The sequence below is a fragment of the Barbus barbus genome (genome assembly GCF_936440315.1).
Source record: "Barbus barbus genome assembly, chromosome: 43".
NCBI lineage: Eukaryota > Metazoa > Chordata > Actinopteri > Cypriniformes > Cyprinidae > Barbus > Barbus barbus.
In genome coordinates, this window is record NC_136721.1 from 22496589 (window position 1) to 22518326 (window position 21738).

At 36.0% G+C, this 21738-nt stretch overlaps 2 protein-coding genes across 3 annotated transcripts; one reads left to right on the forward strand and one right to left on the reverse strand.

Annotated features, from left to right (window-relative positions):
- The first annotated feature begins 446 nt into the window (after positions 1-446).
- LOC306862748 (TATA box-binding protein-associated factor RNA polymerase I subunit C-like) lies at positions 447-19263 on the forward strand. 2 transcript variants are annotated; one of them, XM_079405719.1, is made up of 17 exons: positions 447-482; positions 692-840; positions 1958-2072; positions 2843-2895; positions 3035-3130; positions 3240-3295; positions 3456-3703; positions 4870-4998; positions 5182-5299; positions 6477-6548; positions 7551-7686; positions 8247-8372; positions 9077-9254; positions 10454-10591; positions 11449-12572; positions 14666-15002; positions 18834-19263. In XM_079405719.1, exons 2-16 carry the CDS (start codon positions 712-714, stop codon positions 14969-14971), a joined length of 3024 nt encoding a protein of 1007 aa, XP_079261845.1. In that variant the 5' UTR covers positions 447-482; positions 692-711; the 3' UTR covers positions 14972-15002; positions 18834-19263. The 2 variants fall into 2 exon arrangements, with proteins under 2 accessions (XP_079261845.1, XP_079261844.1); XM_079405718.1 differs by having other exon boundaries at positions 450-840.
- On the reverse strand, positions 15829-21598 carry LOC306862749 (cyclin-G2-like). The gene is made up of 8 exons (XM_079405720.1): positions 21356-21598; positions 20511-20652; positions 20170-20307; positions 19840-20090; positions 19521-19599; positions 19344-19442; positions 18849-19051; positions 15829-16804 (listed from the first exon to the last, which is right to left on the reverse strand). The coding sequence occupies exons 2-8, from the start codon at positions 20613-20615 to the stop codon at positions 16687-16689; spliced, it is 993 nt and encodes a 330-aa protein (XP_079261846.1). The 5' UTR covers positions 20616-20652; positions 21356-21598; the 3' UTR covers positions 15829-16686.
- Positions 21599-21738: the final 140 nt, after the last annotated feature.

The window sequence follows — 21738 nt, forward strand, 5'->3', positions numbered from 1 at the left end:
CTAGTTTGTTTGTTTCCTTTTTAATGTATTATTTATATAATTATTATTTCATCTTTTTGTTTGTATTCATATAATTTTTTCCTTAATTTATTTGTTTATTTTTATTTATTGATATTTGTTTGTTTGTTTCCTTTATTAATATATTATTTATTCACTTGTTTCATTATTCGATCATATTTTTGTTTGTATTCATTTTTAAACTATTTGTATTTATTTATTTTTGTCATTAATTTATTTGTTTGCTTGTTTCTTTATTCATATTTTGTTTATTTACTTGTGTATTTACTTATTTATTTGTTTATTTATTCATATTTTAATTATTTATTTATAACATTGCTCTATTTACAACTGAGCTATTTATATACGTTGTAGTAGTTTTATTTTGAAACGTTTATATAGTGCTTTTATTTTGAAAGGTGTTTTGAATCGTCTTGCGTTGATCAGCTGAGGCGCGTGACGTGACGTCTTGAGCAGTGGAAGAGGTTTGTTTAGCGGCCACGCGGTCGCCGGCCAGCCACGTTTTTTCATAAACACGTGCTAATATTTCTAGTATTTGTCTTTATTAAAAAGGCATTTTCGACATATTACGATCTTAGAATGACATTCTCACTGGACTGAATCATGGAAGCCATCAGAGCGCATGTGGACGCCCGGACTCACGAGAATATGCCCGGGTTTGTCTGATTTTCAGGGCCGGAGAAAGACACCGCTATGGACAGCAAATTTCCCAACGAGCTTTTCCCACACTTTTATCTGGATGGACCGCCTGAAGTAAAGCCGAAGCATAGTTATGGAGGCTGGGGTACATACGAGCGCGTGTTTGTTGTCAAGGCTGGGTCGGTAAGACGATAAACATCTTTATAATGATATTGACACATCCGGGTCCTGATTGTGAAAATATCAGTTTGTGACGCACAGTCACGATGCATATTGTGTTTAGCACAAACATTAACGTCTAAACGTATATTTAAAAATTGCTTTTGTAATAATAGAGGTGCTTTTGAGGTTTGAGCATTTGTTCTTGATTCATAAATGTGACCCTGGACCACAAAGCCAGTCATAACGGACCATTTTTTAATTTTTCCGAAATTATACATCCCCTGAAAGATGAATAAATAAGCTTTCCATTTATTCCATTTGTTAGGAGAGGATATTATTTGGCTGAGATGCAACTATTTGAAAATCTGGAAACTGAGGGTGCCAAAATTTTTTTTTAAATATTGGGAAAATCACCTTTAAAGTTGTCCAAATTAAGTTATTGGCAATGCATATTATAAGTTTTGATATATTTAAAGTAGGAAATTTACAAAATATGTTAATGGAACATGATGTTTACTTACTGTCCTAATGATTTTTGGCATAAAAGAAACATTTATTATTTTGACCCATGCAATGTATTGTTGGCAAATATACCCCAGCGACTTATATACTCCAGGGTCACAAATATAATACTTTTAAATCCCCTTTTTAATGCATTAGGTTTTTCTTTTTTATTATTACATTTTTTATGGCATGCAACAATTCCTTCAGTAGAGTTATGTAACGATGCCTCTCGCAAAATATTTTGAGCAAGAAAAGACTTTAATAGAGTTGTAATAATCTGTTTTGGTTTTTCCTTGGGTATAAAAGAAAATCAATAATAATGCATAATGAGTTGATCTATTATGGTGATATTTATTGTGGTTTATTATAGTATTATACTAATTACGAGTCATTGTAGTATTGAGTTATTAGGTTATTTTTTGGTGAAGCACAGAAAATCTTTAGATGCACAAATGTGTCAAGAGCAAAGCAATGAAAGAGAATGTATGAGATGTTCAAGATCTAGAAGACAGGTTTTAATAGAAGTGGATATAAAATGTACATCTCATATATAGTTTCATGTTATTTTTCACATTCAGCACCCTGTAACTGTGGAAATGTGTCATGACTTCTATTGTTTACTGTGAATTTACAGATTGATGGTGATCAGTCATCGATCCAGCATGTGTTTGAATCCCAGCACACTCTGATTGGTGAGGAATGGGTGCCGCTCAAACCAGCCGTTACCCCTTTCATTCCACCAAATGAAGGTGAACATCATTATTATTTAACAATATAAGTTTTAATCATTTGATGAAAGCAAATGTCCTCAAATCTTTAATGTAGTGCGTTTGCTTTGTACTGTTATAAATATATAGTCTGTGTATTTTGACAATTTTTTTATTTCAAGTCACTCTTTGATAAGTGTATTGTTTGAATTTAATGAAGAAAATCAAGGTTGTTTTGCTAATGAAAAAGGCTGTTTAATTTAATTATTTTATGTATATAATAATATTTTTAATTTGCTTTGTGCATTTTAATTGTACGCTTTAGTGTTTTTCTAATGTGCTGTTGTCCTGTGCTGTTGAAATAAAATTCTATTAAGCTTTAATTTTTATTTAAGTTTTTAAGCGTGTGTGTGTTCTGTTAAGAAATATATCATTTATAAGATCATACAAGTTTTATTTTACTTTTGGTGATTTTTAATATTTTAATGTCAACTTATTTTATTTTAGTTAGTAGCCAAGGCAGTATTTCTGTATTAAATATTTTGTTTTTCATTTTAATTTGACCTTCATGTCAATTAACAAAATTAGGTAATTATAGTAAGAAATGTGTGTATATATATATATATATATATATATATATATATATATATATGTTATTGGTGGTTTTTAGTATTTTATTGTAAACTTATTTTACTTCGGTTGAAAAGAAGTGCTACTTGATCTAAAAAAATATGTTGTGAAATAATTATGTATTTGTTTTAAATTTTTTTTTTTTATTTAATTTTTTGTTTGTTTTCTCTTACCTTTCCAAGGTGCTAAAGTCTCATCTGATGTTCTTCCAAAGCCAAAGGATTTTCCAGAGCATGTAAGTTATAAAGTAGTGTTATACAAAAAAAAAACAACCTTTGGGTTTTGTCATTTTTGTTTTGAAGTGACCTTTTATCTCAGTGTCAGTGGAATGTGTGTATAGTACAAAAAGCAGTTTTCTCTGTGTTTCCCTTCAGATGCAGTATTTTTACCAGCATCACTGTATGGATGCGTTCTCCACGATGGGACATTTGCTTCAGGACAACTTATCTTTCAAAAAGAAACAGCCAAAGGTGAGAGAGTACCCATGTGTGTGATGATTGCGGTCAGAATATATATATATTTTTTTATGTTTTCTAGTGGTTTTGTAATAGTTGTCTTCTGTTCTTGTTTGTGAATCAGGATGTTATGTCAATGCGCTGGGCCAACAGTTTCATAAAGGGCTTAAATTATAAAAGGTAAGAATTTTTCATATGAAGTAAATATTAGTCTTTTACAATTACAATAAAACAAATGGGTGAAGTTGGAGGAATAAATAATGTAAATAGTGACATTTAGTTTTAATAATGCATAAAAACGATCAAAATCAAACCTCAGATGTGCTTTTCTATGTGTTAGGTGTGAGCTCGCGAACTACTCATTGAAGATCCGTCATTTGCACCATCTCGTCAGTGATATTGTGAGCGATGTTCCTCCATCTCTCCTGGCCTCGCTGCTCCATGAGGAGCTGACGTCTCAGCGGGAACAGCAGCGGTTCTGTGCAGAAGCCACAGGGGGTGCTCTGGGATACGTGCCCTTACACGAGTCCCAGGGGTCCAGCGATGGCTGTCTGATCTATCCCAGCGGAGAAGCAATGGACAAACTCAGTATCCTCTTTCGTAGTTGCGTCATGTCATAGTTTGTTTCTTGCCATGGTATTGAATTTTATTAAGGGGTCAATGATTTAATTTCATTTAATTCACAACACTTCAGCATCATAGAAGTTAGGTTTGCAATTCATTCATAAATTCAGTTCAAATTTAAAGTAATAAAAAGGCCTTTAATGGTAAAACAAAAGTCTTTATTAGCATTTTAAGAGATCGTAAAGGGACAGTTGACCCAAAAATGTAAATTTTGTCATTTACTATCTATGGTATCCAAAAAGATGATGGTAGCCATTGACTTCCTTGGTATTTAAAAAAACACTATGGAAGTCAATGGCTACCGGCAGCTGTTTGGTTACTAATATTCTTTAAAATATATTCTTTGGTGTTCATCAGAAGAAAGAAATTCATATAGGTTTAGAACAACTCAAGAGTGAGTAAATGACTTCATTTTATTGTGGAAATTTGAGGGTGGAAGAACAGGAATCATGATGCAGCAAAAACATGTACTCTACAGGCTCGTGGTTTCAAAGCAGTTTGCAAACAATGAATCATTTTGACTAAAATATTTTCTTGAAAACCCAATGATTCTAGCACAATTTAACACATTCAAATATTTACGGTTCTCTTATTTCCACTTTAACTTATTTTAGGCTAGCTGCCAAGGCTACATTTCTATTTAAGTTAATCTTTCATCTAATATTCATATTTTATTTTATTTCAGCATTATTAGTGCACATTTGAGCTCCTTCATATTGTTGATTGACCTGAGAAGTATACGTTTTAAAATAAGAGTCCCAAAAGTGTTTTGGGTTTGTTTATAATTAAAAGTCCCTCATTATATAGAGAGTTTTTACACTGAATATTATTGGTATTTTTGTTGCACAGTAAAATATATCTAGTGTTTTTGACAAACTCTTGAGGCCTCTTTAGGGGTTGATCAGTTAAAGATCTTTCTTTAAAGCATTATCATTATAGCCTGAGATTTATTTTGAGTTTAATTTTAAGTTCTACGTATATCAGTGTGTTCCTTTAGTTTCTCAGGTCTTCAAAAAGGTTTGAAATCTTGCATTTGGTGTTAAAAGCTCTAGATACCCTGTTTTTAAATATTTAGGAAATGTTAAAGTGTTGGCATCTTTCAAAATATTTCCTTTACTGCCGTTCCTCAGATATCCACAGGGTGGTGCAACAGTTCAGTGATGACAAGCCTCCTAGTTTTGTCTTGGACTCCCAACCTTTTGTCTATTATTTGAATGGAGCTGTCAGACAGATCAGTTTGGCCAATATGGAGGATGTAGGTGAGATTTGAGAAATGCATGAGCTGAGAACAAACCATACATTGAGGAAGAGTCGATACACAAGCCTAAAGAGTATTGCATTTTTGGTAATATGTCTGGAACTACCAATAAACAAACAATCGTAATCACTTATGAAAAAGATTTCATGTCAAGAGTGTAAAATCAAATTGCATCTGTGTGCAGGTAACGTGGCTGTGCGGTCAGATTATTTCTGTGGCGTCTGGCTGCTAGGAGACAAAACAAAGCCACTGTTAATGGACGTCATCCAGACTAAAGATCGCTTCTCCTGCATCACTGTCAGGTGTGTTTGAAAGATCTCACATGCTTCTCAAAACGTGGTCCTGATGGACCCTGAATAAGCAGGTTTTCCTGAAGACTCACTGCTAGTTGACCAATCATCCACACAGTCCAGTGCCTAGTTGATTTGGAAAATGTCCCTAGTGGTTATTCAAATCATCAGCTTCCTAGCACCTTTGGCGCTGAACTGCCTTTCTGTGTGGCCTGATAATCAAATGACTTTGTTTTACTATTGCGCTGAATTTCTGACTCCAGAGTTAGTTGTGTTTGTGTTGGTTTGCTATATGTACTGGACACACTGGTCAAAATTTAATATGCTGTATTCTGAATATAGTTCAGAGTATAGAAACATATACAGTACTGTTTAAAAGTTTGGTGTTAAGACTATTATGCTCATCAAGGCTGCATTTATTTGATCAAAAATACAGTACAGCTGTAAAATTGTATAATATTACTACAATTTATGTAATTTATTCCTGTGTTGCAAAGCTGAATTTTCAACTTCATTAATCCAGTTTACAGTGTCACATGAAGAATTAAGACAAATATATTATCATTGTGTACTAAAACATAATTCTCAAAGTAATATTAATATCTTGAAGGAATGTAATAGTCAAGATACTTTTTCATCCATTTTTTAATTTAACAGGTTTGTTGTGCAGCATATACAACAAAGCAGGTGTTTTGTTGTAGATTATATTATATTAAATTATATACTTATATTTTAATTTGACTGTTGTTGTTTGGTAAAATTGTTAAACGTTTTAGTTCATTAGGCACCATTTTTGATGATAAATTTGTGTGAAGTCATAAAACAGAATCAAATTGATTTCATGAGGCTCTCAATGTCTAACAAACACGTAGAAAGCATTTCCTGTTCCATTAATGGTGAATCATGAATATCGTATGATATGGAAAAAATATTTTTCTCTATATGGTCCAGCCCTAGTTCTAAATATATAAAATATATAATTTTCTACATCCTAGATCAGACAGATTTCATATTTATTGCTTTTGTTGATTTTGTTTCTGATCTTGTATATCTTAAATTTATAATAGTCTTAAGAAAAGCAGGAATGTGGTTTAGGATATTTTCTGGATCTGCAGGATGTATTTTGGCCTTTTGTAACCGTAGCTAAACCTGTAACTTGAGTTAAAACCTTATGTTTTGTCCTCTACAGTCCACACTTCCCCAATGAGCTCGCGGTGGTCAATGAGCGGGGAGCAGCTTATCTTTGGACTGCGAAAAAAGGGTATGTGTGTTTAAGAACAATATGTGCTTCACTGGCTGTTATCTTGTGCTTGGAGCTCAGTGTACACGAACCCAACATCTTCATCATATCAGCTTCCTCTACAAAATGTTCTTTAGTTGAGTTCGTCCAGTACCCAAGCGCATAGTAATAGATGTTTTTATGTTCGCATTTTTAATCTGCTTAAAGAGAATGGCTTAAACTTAATTTGCTTAACTCATGTTTTAAACTCAACTTTCAAACCCTTTGCCATAGCTCAGAGATTCCCAAACGTTTTCGGTTGAACCCCTTTGACCTCAGCTATTTTTTTTTAAAGTGTCAACTAAGATTTTAAGTTAATATTTCAGGAATTCAACAACACGTTTGCATGTTCATGGTTCTCTGACCTCTGTTAATGGTCACATCAGAGCGGTGTTATTTATATCTTATAGTTCAAATTTGGAATTAGTTTTTTATGTTTCAACTTATTTTAGTTTTAGCAATTTTGGTATGTTTTTGTCTTTTTATTAGTTTTATAAAAAAAATCCATTTAGGTTTAATTTATATTTATTTTACTTTTAATAATTTTACTAAGTAGTGTTGTTTTATTTATTTTGTATATTTTATAATTGGATTTATTTGTAAAATTTCTTGAATGATTTTAAAATGAACTGCAGTGCATTTGTCGTAAACACAAATTCCTCCAGAAGCTGTTTATTGCAATAATTTATGTAATACATTGAAATTTGTTTCCATATTGCATTCACCTCAACCACAAATCATACACGAAAGCTTCAGTTTTTACTCCTGACTCTGTTTATAGTCACTCAGACCAGATTCTGAAGCAGAAGCTGTGTTTTGCGGGTTAATAAATCTGTCCGCTGAGCTGATGCAGGCTGCAGCACATGATGCAGTGTGTGTGTGTGTGTGTGTGTGTGTGTGTGTGTGTGTGTGTATGTGTGTGTGTGAGAGAGAGAGAGATGTTGTAACCTGTCCAGAGGTTTGTGACATTCTGTTCTTTTTCAGATTGCAGAAGTTCCGTGAGGAGGATTCCAACCTGTACTTCAATGCTAAGTCTCCATGGCGATGGTGTGAGTTCTCCTCTCACCCGAGAGTGATGGTGTATGCTGACAGAACAGGGGCGGATCTTACAGACATACGGGTAAGGCCACGCCTCTTATTATTGAACAAAACCTGGTCATGGATTTATTATATAGAAATGAGTCCTCCATAAAAATGTAGCACCTTATCAGAGACCATTTCATTAATTTTGATAGTCTAACTAACAACTCCAATCAGTGTAGAAACAGCATCATGTAAAGCTGTTTGTACACTGTAAACAATAGTTTACGTTATATCCTGTAGTGTTTATCACTCATGAATTGATTAATTCTACAATCTGAGATCAAATAAATATTATACAGCTGAAGACACGCCTCTTCTGTGAACACTTAGGCCTAACTAATCCACAACCATTAACAAAGGTGCTTACTGTTACTCGCATTTAAAGTAAAGTCTGCTTATTTTAAGACCTTTCAAGAAATTAAATGTAATGTATTTACTGAAGAAAGGCCTTTAATGAAGCTGAATTTACTCCTTTTTGTACCATTACTGTTTATTTTCGTTTTGTGTCTTTTATAAATATTCTTTTCTCACATTGTTGTTATTCTTCTCTTTATTCCCCTGTGTTTTTATTTAATCTTTGTCACTTCCTCTATGCAGAGTGCTGATAGTAATCACACGTTGTTCCGGATCGGAAGGACAGCAGCTTGTATGTCGGGAGAGCGAGTGATACTTGCCAAATACCTGAGTAAAAGCCATGCCCATCACCACCTCATTAATACCCAGGTAAACACTGTCACTATATCACACAACATCTAAGGGTTTGGGTCAGATACTAGCCTGGAGGAGTGGCAGCGGTGTTTCACCCTGTGGTTTTTTCCTGTACACAAATACAGTTGTATATGAATAGAGTAATCATTAAGTACCATTGTATACTAGTTTTTCACTACTGTTTAAGGGTTAGATTTTTAATGTTTTGAAATGTCTCTTTTGCTCGGCAGGGCTGCATTTATTTGATCAAAAAAAGTAATTTTGTGAAATATTATTACAATTTAAAATAACTTGTGATTTGAATATTTTAAAATGTAATATTCCTGTGATTGAAGCTGAATTTTCAGCATCATCACTCCAGTCTTCAGTGTCACATGATCCTTCAGAAATCATTATAATATGCTGATTTGATGTTCAGGCAACTTTTAATATTAATATCAATGTTGAAAACAGTTGTGCTGCTTAGTATTTTTGTGGAATCCATGATGCATGATTCTTTGAATAGAAAGTTAAAAAACTCTTTTGTAACAATATAAATGTCTTTACCGTCCCTTTTGATCACTTTAATGTGTCCTTGCTTAATATAAATATTAATTTCAATTAATTTCAATCAAAAAAACTTTTCAGCCATAGTGTATATTTAAAGACTCGCACTGTTACTGGTATCTGATGCATTCACTGTGCTGTGTAAGAGAAATAAAGCATTTCCTTGTCTGCAGGTTTCCACCTACATCATGGATGAGCGGGTTCCCAGTGTCCCCATGCTGAAATGGGACCATATGATGGAGTCTCCACCGATGTTTGCCTGCGACTTGCCGGCACAGACCCCGAGGCAAACATACAAACTGCTGCTGGGTGCTCAGAGGTCACAGGAACTCATGTTACTGCAGTACACAGGTGAGAGATTGGTGTATGAGCAACAGTTTCCTTTGGCTACTCGTCATAATTTCTGCTTTTATGTATTTGGTTGACACTTTCATCCAAAGCAAATTGCAGTGCATTATTATCAGCCTGTTAGTTTGTATGTTACCTGGAAATGTGCACCAGTTGTAGTACTGGAAGATAATTATGTTTATGCAAAGCAAGTAATAGTGGTATACAGGGGCGCATTAATGCACGGGCTTCAAGGGGCTGAAGCCCAGGGGCCTACAATGGAAAGGGGGCCCACTGGCTGCAGGGGAATTATATTTTTCTTATAATTATTTATATGGGAATTTGCAGCAGTGACAGCAGCATTCTGTATACAAAATCATGCACTCATTTTCAGCGACTCCCTGGTTGTAGTAGCCTATATAGTGAATGGTTCAGTTTAGGTTCCACCCACACAGTTTGTGTAGTTGGTATGTTCCACGTGTTCCTCCGATATACTGTAAGAGCTGCAGAATGCACAATCAATGCATTCGCTCATTTTTCTAGTAAGGTAACGTTAGCCCAGCACAAGAGTGTCTTTTATTTTAACGTGCAGATTAACAAGAGAAACAACACTGCAAGGAACTGGATCGGGCAACTTTCTGTACTGTCATACAGTGAGAGTTCAGTAACTTGCGTGCCGTGGATGTAATCTGTGTGTCAATTGAAGGTTTTAGATTAAGGTGCTGCTTCAAAGTCTCTATTATAAATCCGGGGATGGAAAAATAGGAATCGTCCTATTGCTTAAATGTGATCACTAAAGTATATACGGCTGTGATTTAATAAATTAAACGTGAGCACGGTATGTTTCAAAATAAAAACGCAGTTAGCAATCATCAAACAGTCCACATTTATGCCAACATATCGTGTTGTTTTGTTCTACTGATGATGAATAATGAATATGTTGTGATTTTATGGTGTTTAAATCATACCTGAAACTCACATTTCAGCCAGGAAAGTTTTGATGGCATTTTCCTTTCATATTACCTCCGCATAAAGCCTGTAATAATGTAGTGTCTTTGACTGTCATGCACGTGTGCAAAAAGCTTAAACTGTTCTTTACATGTTTTATGCATTTTGCTGCATCTTGCTGTTTTTGATTGCAATAATGTGTGTCCTGCCAATAATAAAGTCTTCAAACAACTCCAAACAACTTCATGACTGCATGCAAATTTTATATCTCTCAGGTGGGAGAGAGCACGTCTGTCAGTCTCGGGGATCCATTCAAAAGCTTTTAAGTCCCAAAGAGAGTCTGGGCCACCTAAACCTGCTGCTACCCCACAAGAGGCATCTCGCTCAGAAGAGGCTGAATGTGCCTGCTGCAGGTCAGGATGCTTTTACAACCATTTCAACGGTTTTGACTAGAATGAAGTATTTACTCAAATACAGCTTTGGTGGGACAAAAATTTGTTCTGGCGGCCGCCAAAAAATTTTAATATAACAAAATAATAGACAATCTCCTCCACATTAATACCAGTTTCAGCACAAAATAAACATGACTAAACATCCGAAGGTAAGTTAAAAGAAAGACTACAACTCTACAATCCGTATCCTGTCTTGTGTAATCGCTCAATCAGTGTTTCAGCTGCGCAAAGACGACAATATAAAGGCTTGTAAACAATGTTACGTAACGTCACATTTACCTCAGAAAAACATATTCGTGACCATAAACGTATTAGTCAGATAGAAAAATAAACTGTAGAGAGGGGTATTTCGCTAAATATATGCACCATATAACATTCATTCTATTTAGTTATTTAGTTCTTCAATGTTTAATTTGTTTATATGTCTTCATTTTCTAATGTTGAACCATCAAGCTTTTATTTTGGTGGAAAATCTTAAAACCTCTTGTTTTTTCACAATACCCGGTACTTCTCAGTACAAGTATGGAGAGGATGTTTGGCATATGTTGTTATCAAATGCACATTATATGTGACCAAAACTCGCAGCAGATGGAGTTTACTGTGAACCAAGCCGCTCTGAGAAACTGAAAACACTGGATCATGAGCTGCTCGTGTATAAAACAACACAGTGCTGTACTTCACTCTGAAACTTGCATTGCATATATTTACTTAATTAAATCACTGCCTTTGTGAATTTGGTTTTATTTCAATTATTCAAACAGCCTTTATCATTTGGTGCCGTGATTATCAGACTAATGTGCTGCTTTCACATTCTTCAGGTTTCACGGCTGTACAGAAGAAGGACTACCTTTCTGTTTTCCAGCTCACAGAAACCGGAGACATCTTTTACCAAACACTGAAGCTGCACACAGATCAGACCGCAAACAATAACGACACACCCGAACAATCTGTCAGTGTGCAACCTACAGTGGAAACTGGAGAGAGCGAGAACATGCAGTCCCACACCTGCAATGGCGACCAATCTGTTCAGAGTGACTCAGAGACTGAGGGACGGCAGGCGGCGCTTCATCATTTGAAAGTAATCAACAATGTCGATGTCGATAACGATGACTTAAATACTTTGGATGCAAATGAAAATACCAGGAAAGAACCATCAAACCATTCGATTGGGAATAACCCAAGTTGTTCAACCACACCACCCAACCCAAGCAAGGATCCAGATCTCCAAGCTGCCTGGAACAAATGGTTTAAGCCCATTTTCAAAAAGGCTAAAAAGCGACGCCCTAATTTTAGGCGGATCAGAACGGATTATTTAAAGGGCATGGTGGGAAAAAAGATGAAGAAACCAAAGGAAGATCAATTTCTGAGACTGAGGAAAGACCTTCAAGAGGTCATGAGGAAGAAAGAGATGCTATTGCATGGGGTCACTTACCTCCCTCACCTGAACGTTACGCCGGTTCCCCATCCTGTAGATCCCGACGACTGGCCTGACGATGTGAGCCAGCGGTTGGCTGCGTCGTGGGAGGGCCAGTGGACATACTGGTGGGAGGAGAAGCTGGGTTTGAACCGGGACAAGAAAATCGCAGCTCTCCGTCGAAAGCGTCGGCGAGAGAAGCAGGCCAAAGCTCGCAATCGCACCTCACTTTCTGGAAGCTTCACCTCGTCTGTGAGTTACCAAGAGAGTCTCTCTGGATTGTCAACGCTGGAGAGTCAGTGTCTGGGTTCGGATGAAGTGACTTTGGAGAACTCAAACTCGGAAGCTACGGACATGGAGGAATGGAGGGCCAGACCTGAGATTCACAGAAAGAGCCCCATCATACTGAGACGGTTTTTAAATGAACAATTGACCGCAGAAAAACCTTTCAGCTCTCCTAGAAAATCTTCTCCAAGGCCTGATCAAGACCTTTTGACGTCTCCGTCAAAATCTCAGTCTTCCATTCAGGTAAGGTGCCGATACTGATAAATCAAGTTCAAGTTCAAGTTGAGCTTTATTGTCATTCCGCTACATGTGGGGACATACAGTGGAACGAAATGTCGTGCCTCGCAGGACCACGGTGCTACATAAATACAGACATACAACAATGAAGTAAAAAAACACTATAAACCTATACACAACTAACCTTAATGATCATTTACAGCTATTTGTGGTGATACCTATAACCGATAATTTGACTCTTTGGCTTTTGGAAAAAATAAATATAAAAACTGATAAATTGAAGTTATTTTCTTGAATCAGGGTGTCTGTCAGATTGCTTTAATCAGAAATTAATGACATTAAACTAGCATAAATTGTATTGTGTCCATTTGTTAAAAATTTAGGGTCAGTAAGATTTTTATTTTAAGTATTAAGTAATTAATACTTTTATTCAACAACATCAAATGCAACTGTAAGGACTAGGGGTGTCCCCGACTAAGGATTTTCATAGTCGTATCAGAATTTTAGAATCTTGCCGATAGATGACTGATAGTCGAATCATATGTTTGGGGGCAAAATACAGTAGCAAGAGTCAAGTCAGAAATTAAACGTCATAATTACTGACGTAAACACACAGGGAAAATGTGTAACAGACGCCGATACAAACGGAGTAAGTAATGTTTTATGTTTTCATTAAAAGATAGTTAACATTAAATGTCAGCGAAACCCTAAGAATTCACAACATTTTTACAATAGTGCTCTCATTATAACGTTATGTATATGACGGTTAGTAATGTTCTGCATTTCTGTTTTGAGGTGCGCGCGCTGAAGATAACCAGTAGAATGCAGGTTTTTAATTTAACTCACCATTTATCTCATATAGAATACAGTTCATTATAACATAACGTTAATATTACGACTAAACGCCCCGAATGCACATGTCTGCGCAGAATGAACTCCTTTTGTGAATGCGTTCGTCACGCAACAATGTGCAGAAACATGGCAACTAAACTCTAAAAATTCACAGCATTTTATTATAATAATGTTCTCATAATGTTATGTGTATATGACCCCAGTCATAGTTATTAATATTCTGCATTGTTTGTCCTGCTCGCGCTGCGTGCTGAAGAGATTTACCGTAGTACAATGAAGCGCTTTTCTGCAGCGTAACTCAACCAAATGCATTTTATACAAGATGAATAATAGGCTATATAGCCTACACGGTATATATAAACCAGCTGAAATGTTTTGAAATCACTTGTACCCTACCTGATTGAAAAAATCCAGTCTTTCACTCTACCTGTGTCAGTTTGAGTCTTGTTAAAGTTTTAAATCCTTGCCACCAAAATGCTCCTCTGTCGGTCACGCATTACGGAAAGTGAAACATTAAGTCTATAGGGGTGGTTGGATTTATTCACGCACGTTAAAATATTTAAAGCTTCTTTCTTTTCAGATTCTCATTTACAGCTTTATACCAGCCCTTAACTTTTGAGTATTTATGGTTATCCTGATAAATCGTTTTAACAGATCGCTAAACAGTGGAATAACAAACAATGATCTACACCAAAATGTGTCAAAACTAGTTCTGATCCAAAATAAAAGTTTTTGTTTACATAATATATGTGTGTATACTGTGTATATTTATTATGTATATATAAATACAAACACGTATATATTTATAAAAAATATGCTGTTTGTTAACTATATTTGCATATTTTATATAATATAATAAATATACAGATGTAAATACGTCAATATTTTCTAAATATTTACTGTATGTGGGTGTATTTATATATACAGTCCAAACATATATTATGTAAACAAACTTTTATTTTGGATGCGGTTAATTGCTTGACAGCACTAGTCAAAACATCATAAAATTTCAACTAGTAGATCGTGTTTACTGTGTTTGAGCTTGTTTAATCTGGGTCATATTTTGTGCCACTTTCATTAGAAAAAACATGTCTGTGTATGACTTTTTGTCTGTGATGTTTTTGTTTATTTCATCTTGATGTGTAAACAAAATAGGCCTATTTAAAATGGCATATGTGTACTTGCAGCAGATGATCGCAAATTTTTTTGAACAATGTTTTTGATACGTTGTTCATCTCTACTTTCAGGTTGAACGACCGGCGTCTAGAAACCCTAGTGTTTCAGCAGGGATGGATTTGGACCCTCCTGCATTGCTCCAATCCACACGGCCAACAACTGTCCAATCAAAACGGCGCAAGGAGTTTTTCCTTAGTTCCCTTCCCACGTCCCAAATATCGACTCAGGACCCCGATGATGGTGGATATTCTTCACAACGGGTTTGCCTTTCTTCTCCGACTCCATCTCATCGCTCGTTGTCTTTCCAGAGAGCTCCCCAATTCAGAAGCCTCTCTCAGGCCTCCCAGCCAAAGAAGAAATCTCGGATGGGCTTCTAAAGATCCGCCTCCGAACAAGGAATGCTGCAAGGCAAGTGACCTACTTTTCGTGTGGTGTCAAATGTTTGGGTACTGTACAGAGGCGGGATGTGTTTGAGCGAGAAACTCAAGCCAGTAGTGAGAGAGTGTGTGAGGAACTGCACAAATACTTGTGCGTTTGTAATGAATAACAAATACTTACTGTTTGAACCAATTAGAGCGTGCTTGTGGTCTTTAGCATAGTTGATGTCAGCTTGCTTTTGATGTGTTTACATAACTTGTATAATGCCTATAGAGGAAAACTGATGCATTATGAATATCCTGATTGTTATTTTAAGTTTATTACTTTGGCTTTCAAATCCATATCTGAAAACATCTTCAAATGCTCGCTGTGTGGTTTTTCTAGTGTTCTCATTCATAACTTCATCAGTATTTATGCATTGTGTGTAATGAAACGGATCCTGTGGTATTTTTATGGCATGTTGCCCACCTGTTCCTACAAGGGAACAGAAATTCAGACTGTTTACAGCCTTTGTCTGACTAGACATGCACTGGTTGTTGGTTTCTCATAAGAACGCGTTCCTGTTTTTGGGGAAACTGTGAAATCGCATCACATTGGGTGGAGTTGCATTATGCACTGGCTGTTTGTAAGTGTGTAAATCAGCTGATAAAATCATGACGTTGTAGTTGAAGGCTCTTGCGTGATGAAGCCGCTGCTTTGTCTCACTGTTGCTGTGTAAAATATCCTGCGGCACTGAGACTATTTACAACATCTGCTGTCTGTTTGCCATTTTCTGTGTGTGTGTGGGATAGTTGAGGCTCTTAAGAACACAGAACTGATTCAGGAAAACCAGACTAAGCAAAACAGGAGACTGAGTGAATTTCAAAATAGTTTTTTTAGTTGTGAAATTTTTTTTTTTATATATATATTACCATGACAAAAATAACAATAAATAAGTTAATATCTACAAGATGCTATACAGAATGTATATGCATTTTTTTTACATTATACAAATGTACAATTTTTTTTTTACATTTTATAAGGTTTTTAGGCTTTTTTTTGTTGCACCTTTTCAACGTACAGTATTTGTCTTCATACATCAGCTAAAGTGAAACTTATAAGTTGGCAAATAGGTTTAACAACATCACACTCACATACACACACGAAAAATAAACAATCCACTGTTTTTCTGCAAACACCATGCGCACCACGGTAAATCTCTGACTGTTTGACTTCAGAGATGCAGCAGTTCTGCAGGCACGCACGCAGCTTTCCCGCTGTCACACGCTTACTGTGCAAAGCACCAAAGTACAAGTCTCAAGTTGTTCTCTAACAGTCTAGTGTACCTTGGACATGTCATATTGAGCCACCTGGAATGTTGACAATTCCGAACATGCACCAACTACTATATATGCTATGGCTACATCTTTTTTTTTTCTGTTTTTAGCTGCCAGTGTTGTGCAGTGATGAATTATTTCACTTATAGCTTAACACAAGTAATCAAGAGAGATGTTTACAGTATGTGGACTGGCTTTCTGTAAAGCCATAAAAGAAGAGTTTTAAAGTACAATTCTGATATTTTGGACTCGGTGGTTTTGTTGAACCCAGGCACAATGGCACCTCATTGTTTAACTTTAGGTTTCCAGCCAGGAGAGGTCTGTGACATCTTGGAAGATGACAAGGAAGCCATATCTCCATTGGTGGTTATGCTCCTTGGCAAGTGGTTTAGAGTGTATTACTGTCTGCGGGCACGGGAGCGGAAGTTCAGGGGGAAGTAGGGTCCTTCGGCGTCACTGCCCAGTGAGCTGCTCAGACTCTCTTCCCCGGAGCTCAAGTCTTCGCTTGAATCCTCACTGTCGTAAAAGAAAAAAACAACAACAAAGTCAGATGCGCTCATTTATTTAATTATTTGACACAAATTCATAAAAGAATATTGTATTTTAGTGTTATTTTAGATTTGGGATGTTTTAGTAATTTTGTTTTTCTTTTATTAGTATTTTTTTTAATATATTGAATAATAATATATAATATTTATATATATATTAAATAATATTTCTATTTTAGTTAACTTTCATTTCATTTTGTACGTAAACATTTTTTATTTCTATTTAAGAAATTGTTTATTGTATTTCAGTGTCATTTTAGAACTTAAACCTGTTTTTTTGGAAATTTCTACTTAATTTATTTTTCCAGTTTTAGCCATTTTAGTCCTTAAACTTAGTAAATTTAATTAGTAAAAGTCCTTAAACTTAGTAGTAAACAGTTAGTAATTTTAACTTACTATTTCTGTTTTTTTTTTTTGTCTGTTGACGTTATTTTATTTTAGTACTTAGTTTTTTGTTTATATTAATGTTTAATTGTGTGTTTTTATTTCAGCATTATTTAAAATAAACTATTTTTTAAATCATTTTAAGGTTTTTGTTTTTTAGCAGTTTATTTAGACTTATACATTTGCCCCATAGACATCCACTGTAAACATGTTTTTGTCCACAAACTAAAGTCTAAATTATTATCTGTGGTAATGAAGCTCAACTGAAATCATGTACGCAGTTTACCTGGAATATTACTCACTGTCGTAATAGGAAAAAAAAAACGGCCAGCTGTCAGATCTTGTTTTGTACTTTGTCAAACTGACCCCACCTCGCACACCCTTCTCTTACTCACAGCACAACCTGTGACCTGTTTGTAAATAGTCATTATTCACTACCCACATTCCAAAGCTGCACCTATTTTGGCGTGTATGCATATCTAAGCCATTAGCCATCTCAAAACAGTACATCCTGTCTGGATTTTCAGCTTGTAATCAGCTGTGTTGGTGAGCCTCAGGAATGACTTATTGCTCTTGCGGAGTAAACGTTCTTGGGTTGGTTGCTAGGACGTGACTAAATATTCGTAGTTATCAAGTAACACTGTAAGGCCACCTGATAGTGTGACGCTGGGTGGGGCGTTCAGAAAGAACTTCAGTCTGTGCTGACGAGGTTGTGACGTAAGTGGTGTGTGCCAGTGAAATGCCAAGGTTAAGTAATGGGGGAAAAACTGTGATAGAACTGAAACCAGAAGTTGTGACGGAAAATTAACAGGAGTACTTTATGTAAATTATTCCCAAATTTGTGTGCGGCTGTTTCCTGATATTTTAGAATATGAAAATATGATCACTGTAATGTGGGATATAATGTGACTGGCTTTGGTTAGTTTCTTAATATTCTCTCATGAGAGAATATTGAGTTCTGGTGTTATTTTGGTACTATTTAATATGGAATAGTATGTATTAAAATTTTGAATTAGCTTTTGTTTTTATATTTAGTTTATTTTAATTTGAGTAAATTTGTGCTTGTCATTTTTATTTTGTGAATTCCTTATGAGTTTATAAACGAATATTCTAGTTTTAGTATTATGTATATACTATTATATAACTTATTGTGAATTAGCTTTTATTTTTTCATTTTAATGTTTAATTTGTAGTTTTTTTATATACTCTTCTATTTAGCTTTATTTCTGTTTTAATCATTTTAGTATTTAAATTAAAATAAGAAATAATGTATTTGCAATTAACTGAAATAAGTTTGACGTTTTTTCATTAATTTATCATCATCAACATTATTCCAACTACCAGAAACTATTTTTAATAGCTTTAAATTTAGTTTCATTTTGACTTGTACATTTGCCCCATAGCGCGTCAGCCTTGGAGATCTGCATACAGACACGGCTGCAAATCCATTGCAGACATAACTGATTTTTGTTTGTTTTCACTAACTGAATGACGAGTCTAAATGATTTTCTGTGGTAATCAAAGCTTGACCAAAAGCAAATATTCCTATCCCTTCTTAATCTATTGACTGTTAAGTTCGAGTGTGACAACCTAACGCCTGTGTTTTTCCTCAGGTGAGCTGTGTTTACCTCTCGCTCTCGTCCCACGCGCCCTCCGGGATGGTTGGCAGCTCGGGGACGCTGCGGTAGCTGCTGTGCAGGTTCTGGGCCGTCCTCCGCGAGACGATCCACACCAGTTTCTTGTGGTCAGGTTTGGCACATTCTGGAGAGGAGTATTCCCTCATACATTGACCTACCAGACCTCGCCAACGCACCAGGTCAGCCTTAGAGATCTGCAAACAGACACTGCTGCATTAGACACCAGCTTACATAAGGACAGGGCAGAGAGCCTGCTATATTTCAGACGGCAGTAAACCAATAGCCTGCTGGCAACAGGACTGGGTTAAGAGCTTTGGATTCTTCCTGCTCCATAAATGTTTAGTGCTACTGAAACTAAAGGTATATTTTTGATTTACAAATTGTCTGATTAAATTGTCTTTGAACCAAACCAAATTGTCTTTATTTCTTGACTTTTAAAAGGTTTTTATTGACGCTTAAAAGGTTGACCTACTTATGAATTCTTACCTTCAAGTGTGTTTGTATGCGCTGGGCGATTTCTAGCAGGTCCGCAGACTGTAAGGCCTCGATCTCAAGCATCAAGAGCGACAAAGCGAGCACAGAAGGCTAAAAAAAAAAAAGAGACCGTTCATAAGAATTCAAACTTTTATGTAACTTGCTTCAAAATTTGTAAGTTGTTCTTACTTTTGCTTTGGAGAAAACAATTCTGCATAGGCAGGCTTTCAGCTGGGCTTCCAGTTTATCAAGATTCAGGATGTCTTTTCTAAAAGGAGAAAAAGAGATTTTGTTAACCGAGCTTAACAAAGTCTAGTCAGCAGATAATCTCCTAGTTTCTGATGCCTGACTGCCGTCACTGTGACCCATATACAGCAAAATGCTCAAAGTGCTCTTGCCAGCTCTGTTTATCAACCTTTACAAGTCAGAGTTTCCAATGTCAAGCCTGCATGTTAATAGAGTTTATCTGGCTCGGAGTCTGAAGTTTGATAATGCCAGCTGTTCTTACCTGTTGGACGTGTGCGAAAGTGCAATGGCATGGTACAAATGCAGGAAGGTTAAGGCTGTGACGGCTTTTAACTGGAAGTTGAGCTTCTCTGAAATGATCTTCTCCATTCGGCTGAGGTCCGAGACGGTGAACTTGCACTGGCTGATGCGAATGAGCTCATGGCTGGATGAAACTTTGCACTCCTCTTCGGTCAATCGGGCTGCGATGTGAAGGCAACCGATGCTGATGCAGGCCAGATACCTGGGCTGAACCTTCAGGCAACACAAAAGCGATCAGTCATAACACATTTTAATGTTAATCAGATGGATTGACCTATAACTAACTGGTTACCTTCATCATAGCTATAAACCTGTCCAGCAGGTTAACGGCTAGTACAAAGGTCTGAGTGCTGTAACCGAAGAAACTGGTCAAGCTCCAGAGATCTTCCACTCGAGTATCTCGACATTTGGCTGAAACTCCATTACCGTTCTGTGTGGATGAGGAGAAATATGTTATGTTTAAAGGTTAAAACTGATATATTTTGCCAGATGCTTTAAGAGTAAAATATTTTGTACATCACAAAATTATGCAATGTACAGAAATAATACAGTGCAAATTTCCATAACTGTTATTTATGTTTTCAAATAAAGTTTGCAAGTGTATTTTGACAGGAGTTTGTAAAACTAGTTCACCTCTTGAGTGGATTCGATCAAACTGAGTCCGGTTTCCTTCGGCAGATACTGAACCTCCTGGTCCAGATTGCTCTTCAGTTCCTTCATCAGTCTGAATGCCTCCATGTTTTCACTTTAGTTGTGTTTCAAGTCGTCAAAACACCTTTAAAAAGGCATAAAAAACAAAGTTAAGTCAATTCCATTCACCCAGGGCGGTGGGTCAAGGTTTTGCCCAGCCCCCTCCGCTCAGCTGAACCTCGGTGTCGGGTTTCGCTGGTTAACGCCTTCCTGCAGGACATCCAAACAAACAAATCCGACCCATTCCGACTCAGATGGACCAAAAAATGTGAAATCGTCTTTTTTAAAACGCTTAGACCTAAATAACGAGGTTAAAACTGGATCGAAAGTGAATGTCATCCAGTTGATCCTTAAGCTGGAAAATACCTCGACCAGATGAGGAGGGGTTTAAATCTTCTGTACAGTTTGTTTTCGATTAAATTATATACGTATTTTTATATTACAGTATAATAAACCGGAAGCTGAAACATTAAACGGATCTATCGACTTTTCTACGGAAATTGATTTCAAATTGCATATGTAACGTTAACGTTACTGGCTTAGAATGTAAACCTTAAAGACGACCAAAAATCATTCCAGTAAAATAAATCTATGATTTTCATTAGTGACATACACATATGATCGATAAAATAACATTAAAGTCGAAAGGAAATATACAGATTACTTCGTCAAAATCTAGTCCATAAAAACAAGCACAGCCAAAGATCAAGCCCGTTTTCAGGGAAAAAACAAATACGACCATAACATTTAATCAAAGATCTTAAAGAAGGTTATTAAAGGTACATTACCAGGGATGTTAAAAGGACATATTGTGTTTGTGTATCCGAGAGAATCTCGTCTGTTTTCTCTGCTTCTCTTTCCTTTTGTTGATGAATGTAGCTCCTCCCTCTGGGCCTGTCACGTATGAAACGTAAGTCTCTGTGTTTAGATAGTTTTATGCGTTTAAGAACGGCTGCTTTTATCATTTCTATATTTAAGTTTTTGTTTTATTTGATCTTTATGCCATATCCGTTTTAAATATTTCGGCTATTAAAACATACAAGCGTAGTTTTAAAGCGTTCTGTGTTTTAAGATATTGACAGTCTTATGGACCAATAGGATCGCTCGAAGATCTAGCGTTCAAATAGTCCGCCCAAAATTCTCAGCGCTCATTGGCTGCTGGTTTTCATGA

Excerpts from the sequence above, each read along its gene's own strand:
- LOC306862748 (XM_079405719.1), top strand. The coding sequence starts at position 712 with ATGGACAGCAAATTTCCCAACGAGCTTTTCCCACACTTTTATCTGGAT. Across the intron at positions 5,300-6,476 it reads TTCTCCTGCATCACTGTCAG|TCCACACTTCCCCAATGAGC; the intron begins GTGTGTTTGAAA and ends TGTCCTCTACAG. Across the intron at positions 8,373-9,076 it reads ACCACCTCATTAATACCCAG|GTTTCCACCTACATCATGGA; the intron begins GTAAACACTGTC and ends CCTTGTCTGCAG.
- LOC306862749 (XM_079405720.1), bottom strand. The coding sequence starts at position 20,615 with ATGGAGGCATTCAGACTGATGAAGGAACTGAAGAGCAATCTGGACCAG. Across the intron at positions 19,443-19,520 it reads TTGTTTTCTCCAAAGCAAAA|CCTTCTGTGCTCGCTTTGTC; the intron begins GTAAGAACAACT and ends TTTTTTTTTTAG. Across the intron at positions 16,805-18,848 it reads GCGTGGGACGAGAGCGAGAG|TGAGGATTCAAGCGAAGACT; the intron begins GTAAACACAGCT and ends CTTTTACGACAG.